At 47.0% G+C, this 21,029-nt stretch overlaps 10 protein-coding genes across 10 annotated transcripts; 7 read left to right on the plus strand and 3 right to left on the minus strand.

Moving 5' to 3' along the window:
* Positions 1–366: 366 nt before the first annotated feature.
* Positions 367–1,335, plus strand: N7537_001133 (40S ribosomal protein eS12). Its single transcript, XM_056892191.1, has 3 exons — positions 367–464; positions 713–1,031; positions 1,104–1,335. The coding sequence occupies exons 1-3, from the start codon at positions 462–464 to the stop codon at positions 1,226–1,228; spliced, it is 447 nt and encodes a 148-aa protein (XP_056757186.1). The 5' UTR covers positions 367–461; the 3' UTR covers positions 1,229–1,335.
* Positions 1,336–1,821: 486 nt separating this feature from the next.
* Positions 1,822–3,805, minus strand: N7537_001134 (uncharacterized protein; the record flags this gene model as incomplete). The annotated part of the gene is made up of 4 exons (XM_056892192.1): positions 1,822–2,646; positions 2,706–3,374; positions 3,442–3,675; positions 3,734–3,805. The coding sequence occupies 4 exons, from the start codon at positions 3,803–3,805 to the stop codon at positions 1,822–1,824; spliced, it is 1,800 nt and encodes a 599-aa protein (XP_056757187.1).
* A 948-nt stretch (positions 3,806–4,753) lies between these two features.
* On the plus strand, positions 4,754–6,735 carry N7537_001135 (uncharacterized protein; the record flags this gene model as incomplete). Its single annotated transcript, XM_056892193.1, has 5 exons — positions 4,754–4,869; positions 4,927–5,523; positions 5,584–5,787; positions 5,834–6,108; positions 6,161–6,735. The coding sequence occupies 5 exons, from the start codon at positions 4,754–4,756 to the stop codon at positions 6,733–6,735; spliced, it is 1,767 nt and encodes a 588-aa protein (XP_056757188.1).
* A 435-nt stretch (positions 6,736–7,170) lies between these two features.
* On the plus strand, positions 7,171–8,831 carry N7537_001136 (cytochrome P450; the record flags this gene model as incomplete). The annotated part of the gene is made up of 4 exons (XM_056892194.1): positions 7,171–7,239; positions 7,294–8,397; positions 8,447–8,619; positions 8,675–8,831. 4 exons carry the CDS (start codon positions 7,171–7,173, stop codon positions 8,829–8,831), a joined length of 1,503 nt encoding a protein of 500 aa, XP_056757189.1.
* A 773-nt stretch (positions 8,832–9,604) lies between these two features.
* On the plus strand, positions 9,605–10,760 carry N7537_001137 (uncharacterized protein; the record flags this gene model as incomplete). The annotated part of the gene is made up of 5 exons (XM_056892195.1): positions 9,605–9,682; positions 9,736–9,839; positions 9,894–9,968; positions 10,017–10,624; positions 10,678–10,760. The coding sequence occupies 5 exons, from the start codon at positions 9,605–9,607 to the stop codon at positions 10,758–10,760; spliced, it is 948 nt and encodes a 315-aa protein (XP_056757190.1).
* A 240-nt stretch (positions 10,761–11,000) lies between these two features.
* Positions 11,001–12,044, minus strand: N7537_001138 (nitronate monooxygenase; the record flags this gene model as incomplete). The annotated part of the gene is made up of 1 exon (XM_056892196.1): positions 11,001–12,044. The coding sequence occupies one exon, from the start codon at positions 12,042–12,044 to the stop codon at positions 11,001–11,003; it is 1,044 nt and encodes a 347-aa protein (XP_056757191.1).
* A 406-nt stretch (positions 12,045–12,450) lies between these two features.
* Positions 12,451–14,653, minus strand: N7537_001139 (Zn(II)2Cys6 transcription factor; the record flags this gene model as incomplete). Its single annotated transcript, XM_056892197.1, has 2 exons — positions 12,451–13,234; positions 13,284–14,653. 2 exons carry the CDS (start codon positions 14,651–14,653, stop codon positions 12,451–12,453), a joined length of 2,154 nt encoding a protein of 717 aa, XP_056757192.1.
* Positions 14,654–15,773: 1,120 nt separating this feature from the next.
* On the plus strand, positions 15,774–17,435 carry N7537_001140 (uncharacterized protein; the record flags this gene model as incomplete). Its single annotated transcript, XM_056892198.1, has 1 exon — positions 15,774–17,435. One exon carries the CDS (start codon positions 15,774–15,776, stop codon positions 17,433–17,435), a length of 1,662 nt encoding a protein of 553 aa, XP_056757193.1.
* A 372-nt stretch (positions 17,436–17,807) lies between these two features.
* On the plus strand, positions 17,808–19,463 carry N7537_001141 (MFS transporter; the record flags this gene model as incomplete). The annotated part of the gene is made up of 3 exons (XM_056892199.1): positions 17,808–17,938; positions 18,016–19,002; positions 19,064–19,463. 3 exons carry the CDS (start codon positions 17,808–17,810, stop codon positions 19,461–19,463), a joined length of 1,518 nt encoding a protein of 505 aa, XP_056757194.1.
* Positions 19,464–20,458: 995 nt separating this feature from the next.
* N7537_001142 (uncharacterized protein) lies at positions 20,459–20,864 on the plus strand (the record flags this gene model as incomplete). Its single annotated transcript, XM_056892200.1, has 2 exons — positions 20,459–20,747; positions 20,812–20,864. The coding sequence occupies 2 exons, from the start codon at positions 20,459–20,461 to the stop codon at positions 20,862–20,864; spliced, it is 342 nt and encodes a 113-aa protein (XP_056757195.1).
* Positions 20,865–21,029: the final 165 nt, after the last annotated feature.

A 21,029-nucleotide genomic window follows, 5' to 3' on the forward strand; every position in this document is an offset into this window, starting at 1 on the left:
CGGTGTACAGGGCGGATTCTGATTGTACGATTATGATACCTCTTGCGTTCAGTGATGATTCTACTGTTAGGTAGTTTTGCTGTGGTTTAGTAGTCACTGTGGTCATGAATGTAATCATGCATACCTGTGTTAATAACACCAAATTCAAACACAATTCCCTCAATAGAGATACATGTAGACATTTTTAGAAAGGCAGAAAATCCCATACTAAGTTAGAAACCTAAAACATTACATTACCAGCTCCATCCAACCGGACTTGTCACATTCATTCATTGTATGGATGTATAAACATATCACGTGATTACATATGCGGGAACTACATGACATAATCGTAGGGCACACACAGCCGAAAAAGTCGAAATAGCGGGAAATTTCACGCCGCCCGCACCACGTCTTAATTTCTCTCTCCAACAACTCTACTCTTCGAGGATCATCCGATTTCAAGCATAACAAGCAACAAAATGGTATGTTTCATATCTGTGAATTACATTCACACCATACCCACACCCGCCTCGGATCTCGTCACGACGATTGAGACACTGGAATGGACATAGCCGGCGCGAGCGATTGCGTCGCCGTACCAGAGGCTACCCCTCGTCGGCCCTCTTATCTATACTGCGCCGATCCAGTCCAATTCCAAGACTTAAGAGTCATGACAGAGATCTAAGCAATGGAAATAATGAAGCACACGATACTAACAAGAATCCTCTAGTCGGACGGAGAAGAGCCCACATCCCCCATCGCCCCCGCTGAGGAGGTCGAGGTTTCTGCCGATGCCGGCAGCGGCCAGATGTCCGTCCTGGACGCCCTCAAGGGTGTTCTGCGCGTCTCCCTGATCCACGACGGTCTTGCCCGTGGTCTCCGCGAGGCCGCCAAGGCCCTCGACCGCCGCGAGGCCCACATGTGTGTCCTCAACGAGGGCTGCGAGGAGGAGGCTTACAAGAAGCTCGTTGTCGCTCTCTGCTCCGAGCACAAGATCCCCCTCATCAAGGTTCCTGACGGAAAGATGCTCGGCGAGTGGGTCGGTCTCTGTAAGTTTTCCCCCCGATCTTGACACAAGATATTCTTTTTGGGGCTGTATTTCCTAACATTTTGTTTTCTAGGCACTCTCGACCGTGAGGGTAACGCCCGCAAGGTTGTCAACTGCTCTTGCGTCGTTGTCAAGGATTGGGGTGAGGAGTCCCAGGAGCGCTCCGTTCTCCTCAACTACTTCCAGACCGAGCAGTAGATTATTTCTACTGAGCGACTGTGAGTAGCAGGCCTCGTTTCAGTCGTCGGGTTGACTGGGGGCTTTGTGATGGGGATCAAAGGAGGAATACATGAGGGATAGATCGATGTCAAAACTACCGGCTGGACTCAGATTTCTCTGGGTTTGGTATTTTGGTTGGCGGAGCTTTGTGATATCTCTATTTGGTCTTTTGAACCTGTCATTTCGAACCACCTAGTCTGTAGCCGTGCCCCGTTTACTCGGGTTCGCGGCACCAATGGCATCTGGACATCTTGTCTACTTTGACACCAAAGATAAACTAGGATGCGATAGCATCTGTCCCTTGTAAACCCCTTTTAACACAAGTACATGTATCAACATTGTCTCATTATCGCCTGAGCAAACCAGTGTTCTCTAATCAACATTTATTACACAAGCAAGGAGCAAAAATGCAAATCCGCGAAGGCTCTTTTTTTTCGCACAGAGAAAGTGCACTTTCTGGTTCGAAAGCCCAAAGAAATAAATGGAAGTCCCTAGTCTGATGGATGAAGACTAACACTCAACCGACTTTTTTACATTACCATTTGGAGTCGAGTACCACGACCAGCTCCCGCTTAGCACCAAAATCGATACGCCAAAACACCGGTAATGAGGAGTGGCAGGAGACAATAAACAACCTTCGCCCAAATGGGGAGAGATAAACTTATAAACCCAATGCTGTATAACTTTACCCCTTGTTCTAGACAGAGGGTAAGATAAGGTCTTCGGTCCGCAAATGCAGTCTCCACCATCAAAGAGCAAAGAATGAGTACAAACGTCCAAAGACCCGCGAAGAGGAAATTGTCTAAGAACATCTCGTTCGTATTGGTGAAAGGATCACCTTCTGCCGCCCAGAGGATAACTGCGAAAGCCAACCTGGTTATATGTACACCGATCAGATCAGATATTTTGAGGTGTGAAACCCAATCATTGTCGGGTTTATTGAGGTCCACGATGGTTGGGTCTGATATAGAACGGGGTTCGAGCGGGGGTACGGTTTGGCTGTCAGAGAGAGTTTGTGATCCGTCTTGTACGTGAGTCTCATCCTGTGGGCGAGTCTCATCCTGTGGGCGAGTCTCATCCTGTGGGTGAGTCTCATCCTGTGTGTCAGTCTCATTTTTTGCGGGAGTCTCATCTTGTCCGCGAGGCTCATCTTCTATGCCAGTATTAGACCTCTCAGTTGATCCTAGATAATAACCACTAGAACTTGACCCACCTTCCTGGATATATTCGATGACTGTGATGAGCGGTGCGGCCAGTAACACCACAGAAGCAACTTGGCCAAACGACCAATCATCAAAACCAGTCAACGAAGCCTCGAGGCCTTTCTGTTTCGGTCGATATATCGTCCTTATCAGCCGGATAATACCACATGCAAAGGCGATGATTAACCAGCCGACCTAAGACCAAGTCAGAAAACAGAGAGATATGATCAGCACGCGTCCCATATAAGACCGACCTCTGTAATGGCAGAATCCCACACATCTACGAGCACCAAACACGTGAAGTGGATAGACAAGAGGGGAAGATAGCAAAGCATCAACTTCAGATTCCGCGGCGAGCCTGATGCACCGCTCCAGTTAGACATATTTCTCCAGTCATTCACATCGCTCCAGTCATACACAATGTGTAATAACCTTCGTATGGGCCGTGCGAGGAATGTTCTGGCCCGTCCAACAACACCAATTGAAAGTGTATCGTAGAGGTTAATCACCCTCGAAGCAAATCCAAAGATCATCAAGATCATCAAGTAAGGCATTGATAGAAATGCCGAGTTGATGCCCGGATGAGGGCGCATATGACAGATTGCAGAGTCACTAAGAGTTGGGTGATCGTCATTGTCTGCGTCAAAAGCCCAGTGATAGTTTCCGGTGAAACTAAGACCCACGATCAACAGTATCACTAATACACCCACTGCCAGTAACCTCAACACCCGCTCAGTGGAGTGATCGTGGAGATGGTTGCGTAGAAGCGTTAAGCAAGATAACTGAGTCAGACAGGAAAGCCAGCCCAGGTGGACGACGACTTGCCAATGATACGTTGATAGACCGCATCTGAGCTGGAGAAACCCGCTGATCAGGATAGAGAAGCCGGTCACGATTTGTATGTCGCTCAATGCTCGGATGCACTGTTTTTTCGAAATTGTTCTTAATCATTCCCGATTCACTAATCTGATCTCATGAGAATTAACCCACCTTGAGTAAGAAGTCTGAGAATTTTTTGCTGCCATTTTTGACGAAAGGTACATGCCTTAGGAGTAATCTGAGGTTTGTTAAGATGCTTTCGTCTATCGGGTTAGGTCGAAATGGAGTTGCTGGAATTTGACCATCTTTTTGAGACGGGTCGCGGGTTGGATCGTAGATGGCGACGTAGTGGAGGAGAATGACCACTACAGCGAAGCCGGCAGTCACGATATTGTTGATAATGATCTAAGAATGTGAGATGCGCCCGTGGCCAACAAGAGAAAGGCATAAGGGAAACTCATACCCCAATTCCAGTGATATCGCTGTTTTCAGATAAGGCGGGGGTGGGAGCTGAGCAGTTGAAATTGCAGGACATAACGGGACCGAAAGGCGTCTGATCCCGTTCCCGTATATCTATTAGTGTGTCTCTCTATTGTAGACCCTTAGGTTGTTAAGTTGAAGTTGTGGAGGTAGACATGGGGGGTTTCTACCTACACAGGATATCCTCGCTTAGGCACGTGGTGGTGAGGCTGAGGTTTATTGGTATAATCTATAATCCCTGTTCTTATATGTTTGGGATAAGCCACCTCAACTCTGAGTAACGTTTGGCACCGTGAACTTCTATGAGACTGTAGAGGAATACATCCCCAAGGTCCACTACCTACATACATAGTACCTTATATTTGGTTTGATGACACCGTGCGTTGTCTGGTTAATCCCGTCAAAAGCAAGAGCGCTCGAGTCAAGGTTTGGTGAATAAATGCCTATAATTCACATCTAAAATAACCGATATATTTCGGCACTCGGTCACGCCGTGTGAGATATATCTCGCTACTGCCCAAGATTCTCCTTAAAGATGTGTTTTATTACGTGTTGTATATTATCAATAGTCCGTGGGGTATTGGAAACAAGTGAAACTTGATTTTTGCCTTCCTAAGCTATATGTTATATACGGACATTTTTCTCTCCTTACAGCCTAGACTATATTAAGAAGAGATTCAACAGAGTCATGCTTATACACTTGCCCTCGCATACTCCAGGGCTATACGAAGTACAAAATAGGGCTGGCCAGGTCCAGTGGATCGTCTGAGTCAGCCGGATTTCGCAACTTCCCAACTCCGACAGCTCAGATGTGTTTCTTTGTTCCTTCGAGCTCTTTGAGGCAAATCTCTCCTTTTTCATTTTCCTTTTAGATTTTAATTCTGTTGAGAGAGGTGCATATTGCCATTATTTGCTTTCATTTTAGTCCGTATTAGGTTCTACATCTTTCTGAGATACCCTAATCTATCTAATCTCCTAATCCCGAATCCCACCGGGCATCGGGATGGAATCCGCTCAAATCCCAGCCGGGACCCCTGCGCCATATGGCCGCGCATGTATGAACTGTTCCCGTGCCAAGTGCAAGTGTATTCTTCCCGCAACTGGTACTGGCTGTGAAAGGTGAGTGGCACTGCTAGACAGTGTGGCAAAGGCCCGAACTAAGCACACCATGGGTAGATGCCAGCGCCTAAACAAGGAATGCCGGCCTGCGCAGACAGTCCGCAAGCGCAATAAGCGACCGTTGGGTTCTAATACTGCCCATATCGAGGCCAAACTTGATTGGATCATGTCCGCATTTGAAAAGAGTGGTGCCCCCCCCGGTCTTCCCCCAGATTGGCAGCCTGTAAACCAAAGACAGAGTTCACGGCATGATCCAAGTCAATCTGCACCAACCACTCAAAGCCCACATAGTGTCTCTCCTCTTTCAACTGCTGAAGAAGGACAGTATCCTGCACAGTTTCTACCTTCGTACGATAAGGAGATCTTATCCCTGATCTACGTCCCGCCCGCCATGGCTCAGAAGTACCTCGACCATTTCCGCACTCGGAACTTGCAATATCTCCCCTTTGTCTACATTCCTGACAACATGACCTCTGACCAATTACGACAGCAATATCCGTTCCTCTGGGTATGTATTATGGAAGTCACCACATGTAACAGCCCAGAAAAAGGGGACTCTTTCGGGAGAATAACCAACCATATTCACCAGAGAGTTATGCTCGACCTTGTGCCGAGCATGGATCTTCTCCTTGGAATCATGACTTTCGTATCATGGTGAGCAGAAAAGTAATACCTTTATGGAAACCACTTTCCTCATTACAATTCTCTTTGCAGGGTTTCATACTCTAAAAGGCCATTCCTAAATATCTACGCACACATCCTGATGGCAGTTGTCGCCGAGCTTGGGATCAATGGCCCAAATGATTATTCGGCCATGAGTTCTTTCAAAGACGCCATTGGAATGAAGCAGGCTCCACCCGCAGCCAGAACACTGGAAGAAAGGAGGGCTGTGCTGGGATGCTACTTGATTTCATCAAGGTAAATAGTAAATGCCCAAAGAATCTCTCTAACCAATAATTAACAGTTATACTACCAGCGCCGCATTGGCAATATCCAGGATCGACGCTATGCGCTGGACACCGCACATGGAAGAAAGTCTTTCAATACTCACCGAGACTAAAGAGTGTCCCCAGGATGAGCTTTTGGTTGCACTAGTCAAGATCCATTTGGTCTTAGACAGAGTATATCAACTGCGGCGGGATGGTGGGGTTTTTATCTCGCTACCCTTCTATCTGGATAGCTTCAAAAATCAATTAGACGCAGTGAAGGCCCAAATTCCGCCTCACCTTCAACATCACAGTACGCTTCTACCCCTGTTGAATTTCCACAGCTATGACTAACAAGACAAAAGGGGTCATCCTGCTGTTTCTCTACAATGCCGAAATCATAATCAACGAAATATCAATAGGAACCCCCGCCATTCCACATTCGCCTGATCCCCACCGCCTCGACAGCCTTTACACCTCCCTCCGAGCAACAAAAGGCTGGCTAGATGTATGGATAGAACTTGAAGCAGAGGAGTACCTACAGCTATCATGTATAATCTTTTTCCAATTCACCCGAAGCATTGTCAGCCTGTACCGGCTCACCGTCCTGGAAGACCCGGCATGGTCCAAAAGTATGGTCCGAGACACCGCAAACATCCTCGAATACCTGAACAGAAACGAAGCTATCATTAGAAGGTGCCCAGACTATACCACTTTCGACCACAGCAGGGAAATGAACCTCCTCGAAAAGGGGCTGAGAATGATCCAAGGCATGAGAATGAACTGGGAGCCGAAATTGATGGAAATGTGGCGCTCAGATATACCCGGGAATAACGGGATAGATTGCGGCATGATCCAGTCTGATGCTATACTCCCTGATGTTATGCCTGTGGGTGAGATTGATGAGGCCTGGATGATGGACTTCCTTGGCTCGTTATGAATCTTGACCTGTGATACTTGAAACTGTGGACAAAAGTGAGATGGGATTTAAAAGCTTTAGCCATAATATGATTTACCCTTGTATATTGTTGCATCCTTGGAATCTTCCACAGAACTCCAATCTATGGCCCGCAGAGCTGCAAGCTCCGAGGCTATGGAAATGATTTCATATTTACCCAAGAGCACTGATGTCTACAGAGTCCAACCAATCTTTATCATGCGGCGTTCCTTCGCTCAAATGCACGTCGAGATGCACGATGACCAAGTACTAAGACGCTACCCAGGTGGGATTCCATGTGACATTGCGGGGAAATGTCTACATCCCACTTGGCCTATCCTTCAAATCACAACCGCTTGATTGCGAAGCACCTAAATTATCCATTGTTCTATCCAAAGATTGCCATCTATCAAGACGGGCTGACTGTTGATTCTCATTATGCTATCTTGGAATTCTAACGCATGGACTTTCAATACGATGCCCATACTCTATCTGGTGGCCATCACTGTAAGTGTTTCAATTTTTTTTTGCATCTGAGTCACAGCACTGAGAATATTCCAGCCTTTAGGATATCTTTTATGGACCGTGGTTTACAACCTTTACTTTAGCCCACTGTCGAAGTTTCCGGGACCGAAACTTGCCGCATGCACCAATCTCCAAAACCTATACTGGACATCCACAGGACAGTATCACTACAAACTCAAGGAGCTCCATGATAAGTATGGAGATGTAGTTCGGACAGCTCCCATGTCTCTTGTCTATCGCAGCCCGCAGGCATGGAAAGATATCTACGGCCACCGCAAACCGGGAACCGGGTCGTTCCTGAAAGACCCCAAATTCTACCTTCTGGGGCCGAGAGGACCAAACCTTCTCAATGCCAACGACGAAGATCATTCAAGAGAAAGAAGATTGCTCTCGCATGCCTTCTCTGAAAAGGCCCTGCGCGAGCAAGAAGGCCTAGTTCAGTCATATGTTGACATGTTGGTGGAGCGACTGAAGGTGGTCTCATCATCGCAGGAAACAGTCGACATGTCTCAGTGGTACAACTTCACTACATTTGACATCATCGGAGATTTAGCCTTTGGCGAACCCTTTGACTGCTTACAGGAAAGCCAATACCACCCATGGGTCAAGATAGTCTTTGTGAGCGTGAAAGTAATGGCATTATCGCGACCATTGTTAGTCTATCCCTTTTTGGCACCGATTGTCAGAAGGCTCCTCCCGAAAAGGCTCATAAAGATGCGAGAAGAATTATTCGCTTTGGCAACAAATAAAGTCCATCGCCGATTGGAGACTAAGGTTGAACGGCCAGATTTTATGACTTGCATATTGCGATACAATGATGACAGGTCTATGACCATACGGGAGATGGAAGCAAACGCGGCATTGCTGATACTCGCTGGGAGTGAGACGACGGCAAGTCTACTCTCCGGGTTCACCTATTATATCATGGCAAACCCTTTGGCCTATAGGAAACTCGTGGACGAAATCCGAGGATCATTCAAATCTTACGACGATATTGATTTCCAGAGAGTTGGTCAACTGACTTACCTGAATGCAGCACTCGAGGAAAGCCTGCGGGTTTACCCACCTGTCCCGGCTATTATTCCGCGGGTTGTACCTAAGGAGGGTGCATTGATCGATGGGCAATTCGTTCCAGAGAACGTATGTCTCTACTTCCAAGTGTGATCTTTATGTATATTGACTTCAACAGGTTTCTGTGTCTGGGGCCCACTATTCTACCTACCATTCCGAGTCTCATTTTACCAAAGCCGACTCGTTTATCCCCGAGAGATGGCTGGAGAGCAGAGACAAACGCTTCGAGTCGGACAGTCGGACAGCAGTTCAACCATTCTCACTTGGGTCCCGTAACTGTCTTGGAAGGAAGTGAGTTTTGATCTTTGATACTTTCGGGGATCGGGCTAATCGTGTCCATTCACAGCCTTGCCTATGCAGAAATGCGTCTAATTGTGACCAAGGTCTTCTGGAGCTTTGACATGACCATGGACGAGGGTTCAACCGCTTGGAATATCCAGAAATCCTACAATATTTGGGAACGCAAGCCATTGATGGTAAACCTCTCGCTGGCACAGCATTGAAAGTGTTGCAAAACTAGCCATGGTGTGCGTTTTGTTTAGTGTAACTGAGCGCTGTGGATTACTATACAAGGTATCCAGATAGATATAGGATCACTCTCCACATTTGTGATACGGGCCGAGGAACCATAGACGACTAGCACGTCACTATCTGCCAATAAATAAAATTCTCGATATCTTATGTGCGTGTCATGTGTAGAACAACTGTCTCAGTTTATTTGCCTTTAGGGGAGCTGTGGACGTATATCTTACTGGGACCTCTGTTGTACATACATGTATAAGGTTGTCATACTGTAGTTAATACTTATTATCTGTACAAGCATGTTGGATTGAGACATCAATCAATGTTGGAGGTGCGGAACTGAGATTGAGATCTAGCCGAACATGCGGGCATGGGCTATGGTTACACATTTGAAGGCAAGACTCGGATTCAATGTTTTTTTAATGGTCTAGTCCGAGAAAGCCACAGCTCTGAAGTTATACGACATGAAGTTTAAGCGTGTTGACTGTTGGGTTTATCAATGTTCCCGGTGATGCCGGCTCTCTGGCGAATCGAGATGAATATCTAGATTAGACGACATGCAGACTTGACAAGGGCCTAAATCTTTGTATCGCACCTAAAAGGAAAAAAAAGAAGACACACAAACCTAGGGTACAAATTAAAGAAAAAGTAGTACGCTCGGATACCAAATTCGAGTATAAAGGTTGCTCCTCATCCAACAGTTAATCCACTACTCACCCTTGACTATTCCAAACCATCGCAATCAACAAACAGAATGTCTAGTTTCGTCAAGATTCTTGCGTTTGTGCCTTTGGCACTAGCTGCCAGCCCGGTCATGATGGTCCCTAATCAGGTACGGCTATCCAGTATGTTTACACCCGATCAATTCGTTTACTTTTGAACTAGGCCATGGTTTTCAAAGAAAACGACTTCGCAATGAAGGCCGGCCGAAAAGGATTACTCATTGCATCTGATGGAAATTGCATGAATTTCGACAACATGTCCGAGTAGTAAGTTGAATATTCGTCGCATAACCTATGAAGTTTTGTTAACCAAAGTATTAGCCGCATGAATGTTGGATCAGTCTATGTCCCATGTTCATCCGAGGTCAAGCAAGACATGATGTGCTCAATGTACTCGTAAGTGAAGAGCCTTTGACTACAAATATCTAGTGCTAAATCATCTAGCGATAACTCTTGCAACAACGAGCTGTTTACATTCACCCGGCCTCATACCAATTTGTTTAGACAAACTGTTGGAGATGGTGTTGGCAAACATGCCAGAAGCATAAAATGCATGACGGTCCATTCCCCTGCCGATAGACAAGGACATATCTTCTCAAGTGATCATGCGTCCACCCAGAGCCCAAGCAGCTGCCCCAATGACAGATGTTCCAGTGGAATGAACTGTCAATCAGCCCACCCGGATTATGGCATGTACTGCTCTTCAAGCTCCATGACCTGCCAGCGAACTTCTGTAACTGGCGCCCTTTGTAGGGAGGACGGCCAGTGTGTCGCGGGTCATTGTCAGAGTGGAATGTGTATGGCTGCCGCAGAGAACCTGCGTTGTATGCGGGGCTCTGATTGTCCTTCTGGCCTGCAGTGTCGTCCTACCCGTGTCCTCAATTCGCTTGGAACTTCCATGGTCGAGATGGTCTGTATGAAAGATGAGGATGTTCGCGGCATGCAGTGCTCTGCTGAACGGCCTTGCGCAGAGCGTATGTCGTGCAGTCTTCAACATGAGACAAACACGTACTGTGAGTGGGATGGTACTTGTGCGCTGAATGATATGAGTTGTATGTCGGGCAGCCAATGCTGCTCTGGAGTTTGCAGGGCCAATTTATGCCAGTGATAGCCGCCAGTGATAGTCATGTGGGGGGTGTCAAGTTTGGAGGAAACGGTACTGAAATTGATATAGGGACTGGATTCTAGTTGGTAATACGCGTGTTAGCTGAGGATAATTGAGATTCATTGGCAATGAGAAATTTTCTCTCTGACCGTGCCTGAAGTTGGACCTCCTCTCGTAACTATTCCGACACGTTCGAAGACATTACCACACGGATTTCTATAGAGACCTCAACTTATTTACCTGATCTGATATATAGAGTAAGTGTTTTTTTCCCATAAATCTCAGCTCAACCTTATGCAACAAAGTCGTTTGAATTACTGCTTTCAAGGACACAGCCGCTGAATTCTTTCCAATGCATCCTCTCGAATCCCATAAACAATATCTTCTGCGGCTTTCACATCATGTATCAGTCCCACAGAGGCTCCTGCATATGTCGCTAGTCTCCCCTCAGGTCCCCAGCCCTTATCACCCGTCTTAGCAGCTTCATCATGAAGCTTTTTCAGTTCTTCAAAAGACTTCCCTTCCTGCTGCTCAACAAATGATTTGTTGAAGATAGTCCGGGGACTGTATTCCTCTGGCCACCCGAAAGTGCCCCTAAGGTGGTTATACAGTAGGGTACGCGTGGTTGAGGTTGCACCATCGACTGCACGCACAACCTCGTCCTGGTAACCCTGGCTGATGCGTGCTTCACTAGCAGCCAGGAATCGAGTACCCATAACCACACCCGAGGCCCCAAGACACATCGCCGCTGCAACACCGCGCCCATCTGCGATTCCGCCAGCCGCAAACAAATGAATTTGGCTACCTGCCATAGCATCTGCTACTTCGGGAAATAGCGACATAAGCCCCATGCCATCTTTCGCCCGACCGTGACCACCAGATTCAGCCCCTTGTATAACAACAACATCTGGTCGCTCCTGGTTCTGAAGAAGCTCCTTTGCCTCCTTCAGAGTGCCAATCTGAATCCAGATTTGCGTGTCAGGGGATGCCTGACGGATCTTGCTAGACCAGTTATCGTATTCCTTGGGGCCCTGACGTGGGGCGTACAGCCAGGCTGCACATGGGTTGTGCTTCTCAATAGCGGCCACGGCAACATTGATGTCGTCACACCAGAGCTGGTATCCTATGCCGACAGGTAGTGTCGAGCCGGGAGTTGGCACTGTGCCGGCCGCTTGGCGCATGAGCAATGATGCTTTCTCGAGATCATCACTTGAGTCCTGTGTTTTGGCACCGGGACCAATGAACCCCAGTCCACCGGCGCGAGAGACGGCTACTGCCAGTGCTGGACCGGACATTACTTTCATGGGGGCGCTGACCAGAAATGGAGTAGATACCCATGGGTATCGCGATAGCAAGCTTGTCGCCATGGTTTGGTGTTCGAGACGGTCGGCAAATATTTGGATAATATCGTAATAAGCTTAGGAGTGACCATGCGACAAGATGTGTGAGAGGAAGGTTGTTTTAAATGTGAATGTTGTTCTGAATCATGTTTCGGAGTTACCGAGGCATCTTCGTCGACGTCATAACAATCGGTAGCTCCGCAATATCCGCCATACCTACAAAGTACATTGCGGCAGGAATATACCCGCAACCATTAAAAAATGTTAATATATTACCGAGGTGTTTAAAAGTAACCGGTATTAAATGGTTTTGTATGATTATTAGAGGTTGGTCTTTTTTTAAAAAAAAAACAAGCTTGAATTTAGTGTTCCACTAATGTATGCACTATCCCGTATTCATAACTCTGAATTAGTTGCGGAAAAACCTGCGCTTTCAAAACAAAGTCCACTCATCGCTCATAGTGCCTATGTCAAAATTGATTGCCCAATCTGCAAGGTCAACGTGATCAAAATCAACGAAGCGAGTCGTATCAATATCCATCATTGTTGTGGTGTTTAGCGCAGGTAGTGTTGGGACTGGCTCTGGTACAAGGCCAGGAGGCTTTGTAGAACTGGCTGTTGTAAAGCTATCTAAGATGTGGTCGAGCTTGCGCGAGATAGCTTTTGAGGCTTTGATGCAAAATACATGATTGGTCTCACTAGGACTGGAAACGGTTTCAAGTTGAGACACCAGGACAGAAAGATTTCGGATAAGAGTGGAGGTCTTGATACCGGGGAGAAGAAGCGATCCCCTTGATGAATCTTGAATAGAAGTTTCCAGTGCAGTTGAGAGGATTGCAGCACACGGCAAACCATATGAGAGAATCTTGTACCCGTTAATGAGAGATTTGTTATGCCGGTGCGACATTAGAATGGGGGTACATACAATTCCAGGCAGATCGCGAGGTGAGGAAGTTCTCCCGCGACAGTTCGTCATTTTTACAACTGTTTCGAGCATGTCCGCCGATACCTCAAGCAACTTTAGTCGAAGAGTGGTGTTACCATCACCCTTGGCAAGTAATCGGTAAACTTGAAAGTGGATGTGAAGATATGATAGGTAGACTTTTGCATGCATATGGCAATGTGCGGGCGGGAGATTCGACGCCCAGCAGTCCTGTCTGTATTGAAGATAATGGGGTAAACCGTTCCACGCTACATAGCAGCGGCTGGACAACTCTCTATGGTATCTTCAGCATACGAAAGGGGCAAAAGAGCAAAAGAGCTTACCTAAGTTTGATATTATCGGCAGGCTGTATTGATCGATATTGATATTCGACAATTTCTTCACGAAACTCTGCTAAAATATAACGTATCCGAGCCCACGTTGCTGTTCTGTATTTCCCATCTGTGTTCCAGCCGTCTTGCGTAAGGTTGTCTTCTGCTTGTTCTATTTTGTCCGACGACGTGAAAATTTCGTCATCAGATAAGTCCAACGGCAGTCTGCAGTCTGCATGTCGAGCAGTTATTCGAGGCGGCCGGTTGAACACTGCTGCGAACACTTTGTCAAGATAATAAGCTCTGACAAAGCTTCTTCGCCGACACTCTGCCAGAAAAAACGGCGTGGCTGAGTGTGTTGCTTCTCTATTTAAGCCTAATGCGAGCAGGTCTGTAGCGAGGTCACCTACCCGTCGCCAGACACCTAGACCTAGGACAATATGAATATGCGAACTGCTTGTTTCAGGACCACTGGACTCACTTGCATCTCCTTCAAAAAGCGTGGTAAGTTGTAGATTCTCATGAGCAAGCCATATTATAATATCAGTTGTTTCTGGGGCAAGCTCACGAGCCAGTCGCAAGCATAAGTTGCCATACCAACCCATTTCTCTAGTGAACTTATCATCTTGGTATTTGTCGTCTCCATAACCTTCAGTATAGAGAGAAGAGCGTGCTGCCATAGTATACAATAGACCAAGAGCCTCTATGCGCAAATTCGCTCCGCTGAATAGCGCGCAGAAGGCCTCCAAGTCCAAGTCTCGTGTGACGGCAACGTCCGATGAGGATGAGCGCAAAATATTTTCTGCTAGTTGCGGACCTTGATGAATGGAAATCTGATCGACTCTGTCTTCCTTCATATAGCCCGAGTCTGCGAGACCAATTCGAAGGGAAGTGATCAGCTGCAACACAAGGGGCCTAGGTACAAGCGCAACTTGGCTGAATGAATAATACTCGTGGATTCGTTTTTCAATGAAAGGCAATAGTTTCAATTGGGAGACAATGTCTTCAATGGTCGCCAAATGCTCATTGTGTGCCTTTATATTGTAATTGTGATCCCCGGTTATCGGAGCCCGCGATATCGAATCGTTGGGGTCGGCTGACAGGAACGGCCATGTGCGGAATATTGGGGTTCCAGCGGAGGGACTATTGGCGTTGTTTGGAGGTTCACTTTCTACCACACTGGTTGAGCTGGGTGGAGTTGAGATAGTCCGTCTCTGGAAACTCCGTTGCTTGGTCAGAGGCGCAGGATGATACCAGCATTGGAGACTACGGCGTTGACATGAGGCACAGATGGGTGTCCTGTGATCACACCGAATCTTGCATTTCCGGCATGGCTCACAAGAAGCCAGAGAGTGATTACGCCGGCGATTTGGCGCTGACATGTCAAGACGCTCCGATGGACTCTCTAGCCACGTGTTGTCTATGAAGATGATGCTGAACGAGTTGCCAAAAAAAAAGTAGATGCGGAGTACCGGACCTTTGTAACTTTAGTTCTGTATCGGACTTGTATCGGTGTAAACAGGTTAAATACGACGGGCCCGGAATAGTTGCAGGATGCGTCTATGACATGACGGGATATAGTCTTTTCATACCCAACCAGTTACCCCCGATAGCGACTAATTGTTCTTCGATAGCTTACTATTACTTTTACCTAGTAAGACGTGATTCTTGCCTTGAATTTCCCTCACGCTTTTTGACATCTGGATTCGTACGTAATTGTCGGTTTCCCCGCTGAGTTGTATTTTGGTATACTTCACTTGCGGCATTCTCTCAAGCCCCATCAATGATCTCTATCACCAACCCTCTTGATATGTTAATTGAATCGCCGTTCCCAAAGGGTCACTATGAATCTAAAGGCTATATTACCGCGCTTGAACACAGCTAAGGATCACAATGATAGCAGCAGATCCGTGCAAGTAGATGCACCAAAACAGAATTTACCTGGTAGCCCGGTTACGGATAGATGGCTTGAAAAAGGCCCCAGCCAGTCTGAAACACCCTTGTAAGTCTTTGTTCTATGTCTTGCTGCGGATTCTGCTTGCTGTATTATCCATGCCTGAATTAAGACTGGCAGGAAAATTTAAACTATGGGAAGAATATAAGTTATTGTTGGATCATCACATGGATGCATGTCTGTTAGCAGACTGAGCCTTCTTCCATTTCTATAGGGTATAAATGTCCTAGGTCATGATTCTTCCTCTTCTTTTCCGCCTCCCTAGCGCATAAGAGTTATATTTAAATAGAGTGAAAAGGCTACCAGTCGATAGTAATGCCCCGAATTATTATTATCTACATATAGAGTAGGTGGTATAATTCTATACACAAGCACTGAAAAATGGACAAACATTCAATGAGGCCTCAGGCATCACCGGACAATCTCGGCCCACTCGCATGCTGGACCTCTCCCCACTCATCTCCTCCGCAATACCCGCCCTGACTAGTATCCCTCTTTCCACTCGGAAATTGCGGGATCTCTACAGGTGCTGCTTATTGTTTGAAGCTATGTCACAATCCGACCTGAAGCGAAAGCGCGTCCAATTTGCATGCGAGCCATGCCGGGAGCGGAAAAGAAAATGTGATGGCGCCGAGCCTTGTAGCACTTGCCGTGAATGGGGCTATGATTGCCATTACGAACGTCAGCCACGACAGAGGCACCGTGCTTCCCAACAGCCTCCAAAAGAAATTGCCCCGCCAAAGACCCCACAACAAATCAACTCAGTAGATACACACGGGCTGGATCGTCGGTTGTGGGCAAACTCCGGTGCTGCATTTGTTCGGAGGATGGGCCTGAATATCGATCCTGCGAAAGCGCCAAAACTCAGTCTGTTTGGTTGGAATGTTGGAAAGCGACAACTGTCAACCGTATCTCAGACTACATGTCCTGTGTTATCAATCACGGATATCACATCCTTGGAGCACATGAGGACCCTCGCTCGGATCTACTTCGCTAAGATCGGTCTGTGCTATGGCTTTATTGATTCTTCTCAATTTTTTGAGCGACTGGAGGCTAGGTGGCAGTCTCCTGCGGTTACCAGTCTATACGACAGTGTTATAGGTGGCGTTGCTGCACTAGGTTGTTTGTTTTCCCAACGAAACATGACCATCACCGAATTACATCTCATCGGATCGGCACATTCTATTCTCGACACATACGTTCTGTGTGGTGCTCCTCCTGTGGACCTTCTCACTGGATGGACATTGCGAGTCATTTACATGCGAATGACAGATCTGCCTCACTCAACATGGATGGCGAGCTCGAAGTTGATGCATCTGGTGGAAGCTGCGGGTTTCCACCTAGAGTCTACAGATTCAGTATTCCCGTGCAGTATCGGCACAGACTTTAATCCAAACATCCGAAGACGACTCTTCGGCTTGGCACTACATCTTAATATGTGGACATCGTACGATCTTGGTTTATCAAGAGTCTCCTTTCAAAAGAATGATTTGCCGTTGCTTCCATCAACCTCCGAGGGTGATTTAACGGATGAGCTGCTGGGGCTTATTCCGTTGTCGGCAAGCCTAGACCCAGGAAAGGCAAAAGGAGATGAGATTAAGCTAGGAAAAGCCCTTTCGCAGATCCTGGAAAGAGTTCATACTGAGCCTCCCTCGGCCATGGCGCAATGCAATCTTGTGCTTTGCATTCTGCGCAGAATCCACACAGAGAAACTCGAAATTTCCCCTCGCCTCCTAGAAAAATCCTTAGCGTTGCTGAAAAGGGGACTTGCTTGCTCACGCAGTATGGTCAGGAACTGTAACCCCTGGCAACACATGGCAAACGTCCCTTTCCACATCATATGTGTCTTACTAGTGATGGACACACGGCAATCGCTCGCGATGCTCCCCGAAGCAATGGAGACATTGAAGCTCGTGGCATCCACTTACGATACAAAAACCATGAGAGAGGCGTGGAGTGCGGCTCTCTTGCTAGTTATGCTTCATCAACAGCGGAGGAAAGATGACCTTACGATCTTCAACGATATCATGAAGATGGAGGAGCAAGAAAGTCCAGCTGAGCCATCCCAGCAGCAATTTCCAAACGCTGAAGAGTACTCATGGCTGGGGGCTTTAGTTACTGATCTACCCAGTTTGCAAAGGGATGATCTCGATCAGTTTCTGAATGCGGATATGATTGATGGTTCAAGTTTCCTGGGTGGATCTGGATGAGGGAACCTTAAAAGGCGCTTATGTTTTTGAGGGAAATCAATGCTTGTCTAATTTTGTCCCGAGGTCATTATTGTCTTTCATTTCTACTTTCAAACCCGAAAACAATTAGATTGTTACAAAGCCTTGCGGAAATTGCGGGTGCCTTTCTTTGCCTAGCTGGTAAAACTCCGTTCCGCAATACCCGCTTCTATGCACAAAGCTGGTTGGAAAAGACATATGTAAACCCACTACATATTAGCGTTAATGTCCCAATATTCTCCCGGAGTACATGCTTATACTAACTAGGGGAGTTTAACCTGAGTTCAGCGCTCCCGGATATCGAACCTTAAACCTCTGACGAAACGTTTCACTCGTCACTACTCCAAGTTCAAAATGCACGAGAAGCCGTCAATTGAACCAAACAAGGCACCTTCGCCAGCACCTCTTTCCAACACAGCAAGCTACGTTGATTTCAAAGGGGCGGATGACCCCGACCATCCTCAGAATTGGAGACTGTCTACGAAGTAAGCCACAAGTCCAAATCGGTCAAGAGACCGTATCCTGAAAGCAAACAAAGCAAACTGACCACATTTTCACATAGACTTTTCAACTCAATCCTAGTCTGCTCAGGAACCTTAATTGTCTCCTTAACAAGCGCCATATTTGCGCCAGGAATTGATGAAGTAAGCAAAACTTTCGGGGTGGGAACAGTGGTCGGAACACTGGGAACAACCCTCTATGTCCTTGGCTTTGCATCAGGGCCCCTAATCTGGGCACCTGCATCAGAGCTACGGGGAAGAAAATGGCCCTTGACAATTGGAATGTTAGGCGGTGGAATCTTCACTATTGCATCGGCAGTGGCCAAAAATATCCAGACCTTGGTCATATGCCGTTTCTTCGCTGGGATGTTTGGCGCAAGCCAACTAACTGTTGTCCCCGGTGTACTGGCCGATGTATACAGCAACACAACTCGTGGTGCTGCCATTTCGCTATATGCTCTGACTGTTTTTGTGGGGCCGTTTATGGCTCCTTTTGTGGGCGGCTTCATTGCGTCGAGCTATCTTGGCTGGCGATGGACGCTTTACATTCCGGCAATATTTAGTCTGGCCAATGGGCTATTGAGTGTTTTCTTTTTGAGTGAGACATATCCGGCTTGTATTCTCGTGGCGAAGGCTGCTGCTATTCGCAAAGAGTCACAAAATTCGAATATTCGTGCCAGACACGAGGATGTCGAGGTCAGCATCGCTGATCTCGTGGAGAAATACTTCACTCGCCCATTGACGTTGCTCTTTACGGAGCCTATCATTCTCGTTGTGTCGGTTTACATGTCTTTCATCTACGGCCTTGTCTATGCGCTTCTTGAGGCATATCCCTACGTCTTCGAGCATGTATACGGAATGACTCCTGCCTTTGCTGGTCTGATGTTTATTGGCCTCATTATCGGCGTCGTGCTCGCGTGTGCCTTTATTCTTTTTGGGCAGTTGGCTTATGCAAGGCAATTGGCAGAGAACAAGGGTGTCGCAGTACCCGAGTGGCGCCTCGCTCCAACACTCCTAGGAGCGCCTGTTTTTACAATAGGTCTCCTTTGGTGAGTAGAATGATTTTGTGTTAGAATGATGTATGATGTCTGCTAACTGAAAATTCATCAGGTTTGGTTGGACGGGGTTCACCCCTCAGATTCACTGGGCTGTACCTGCCGCGGCCGGGATATTCATCGGATTTGGGGTCTTATGCATCTTTCTTCCGTGCTTCAACTATATCGTCGATGCATACTTGCCAATGTCAGTTCTCGGTCTAGCTGCTGGAAATCAAAACACCCCGCTGACTTACCTGGATCTTAGCGCTGCTTCAGCTGTTGCTGCCAATATCATTCTTCGATCAGCAGTAGCTGCGGGCTTTCCGTTATTCTCAAGACAGATGTTTCAGAATATGGGAATTCAATGGGCTGGCACGTTGCTTGGCTGTTTAGCCGCAATAATGATCCCCATTCCGATCATATTCAGGACCTATGGTCCTTGGCTACGAGGGAAAAGCAAAGTATTTCCCTAAAAGTGCTGGGAGTTGGATTGAACGAAATGATATTGTGAGTCCCTTCCATAGAGCCACAACTACTACCAAGCCCATGAGCATGTACAGTGTATTTATTAGAGTCGAAACGCTTTGTATCCCATAGAAATCATAACAGCCTTTTCTCATATTTCTAATACAAGTTTTCCGTGGCCTATCGTAATATGCGAGGAGGATCGGAGGTTTAGAGATTTGGGAGGATGAGTCTAGAGGCATGGCCTGTGGGGTGTACCCTACGCCAACTAGATCTCCATGGGACCTCGGTAGAGCCCCAAACCCCGCCTTGTGTTTCAGGATTGCTTATGTCCTGGAAGCTCACATACTACATCCACCAGGAGCATGCCATTTTGGTAAACGTGCATGACGGTGATTTGTGTCGTTCTGTCCGGGACTACTCGCTTTTCGGTCCTCCAGGGCTAGTCCGCATATCATTCAGTCCCGGAAGCTGTAAGTATTTGTTCACTCAAGAAAATGTGCGATGTGACTTTTATTTAGAGTCGATACATGACCTTGCTCGTAGCTAGACATGCAATCGGACTTAACAAAGGCCGACCAAGTCCGATTTGTACTTTTAGTTAGACTAGTGCGTGACCCTGAATGCATTAGTGTAGCCCATGGAGCCGAATCCCTGCCTTGGTCAATCCTTCCATGCGACGTTACTTCCTTGAATACGACACAGAATTAATCTACGGTTAATCTACATATGTGATACGCTCTAAGTTGAGCTTTATAAGTAGATAGCATCCCCAGCTGTCTAAAGACTCAAATCTTATAACCTATTAACGTCAGAGAAGAAAAACACTTGACCAACGCGATCCTTCGATTTGGTATGGAGTCCTATTTACATCAAGCTCTTGAGAAAGTATTGACCTCGCTCTTCCCTTTTCTAGCACCCTTTTTTGCGCTCTATTATGTTACCCAGAACCTTCATAGGATCTTTGTTCCTTGTGATAACAAGTGTTGCAGCCTCTTTCGCAATGTCGACAACCCGGTATACTGTACCAGTCCCCGAATTTATGCCAATTTTGGAGACTCGTCAAGAACTCAATGATATGGCCATGCAATTCCCACTCGGAACTGTGGACGACAGGAATGGGGGCTATTATCTCCTCGACCACGATGCTACCGTTTTAGCTGTCGCGTCCGATTCCCTCTGCGAAGAACTGGATGCTTCAATGGAGGCAGCAAAACGGTACCACAGCACCCATCCAGAAATTGATAAAGAGAGCGAATCCGTTGCACCTCAAAGTGTCGAGGCAGACCCCGGTCTGTCAAAGCGCTCTTGCACCAATCCGCGCTGCCACACACATGCCCTCTGTCGGACCTACAGCGATTGCCACGTGTGCTCAAGTAGCTACCATTGGTGTTTTTGAACACGCCTAAGAGAAGGATGATGCGGAAAATTCATGTGTTGGGGTATGATAGTGTTGAGGCTTTACCAAAGAAAATGTCCGAAGGGGAGTTGATTTGGAGAGAGAGACTGTCTTAAGGCCGGGCCATATGCAGGTGCTAGAAGATAGACAGAGATCATAATGACAAGACAGCTCT

Source organism: Penicillium hordei, assembly GCF_028827395.1.
Source record: "Penicillium hordei strain IBT 12815 chromosome Unknown utg000001l_segment0_segment0, whole genome shotgun sequence".
NCBI classification, from domain to species: domain Eukaryota; kingdom Fungi; phylum Ascomycota; class Eurotiomycetes; order Eurotiales; family Aspergillaceae; genus Penicillium; species Penicillium hordei.

Bases quoted from the DNA above. Each gene is read 5' to 3' on its own strand.
- N7537_001133 (XM_056892191.1), top strand. The intron at 1,032-1,103 runs GTAAGTTTTCCC...TTTGTTTTCTAG, and splicing joins CGGCGAGTGGGTCGGTCTCT to GCACTCTCGACCGTGAGGGT.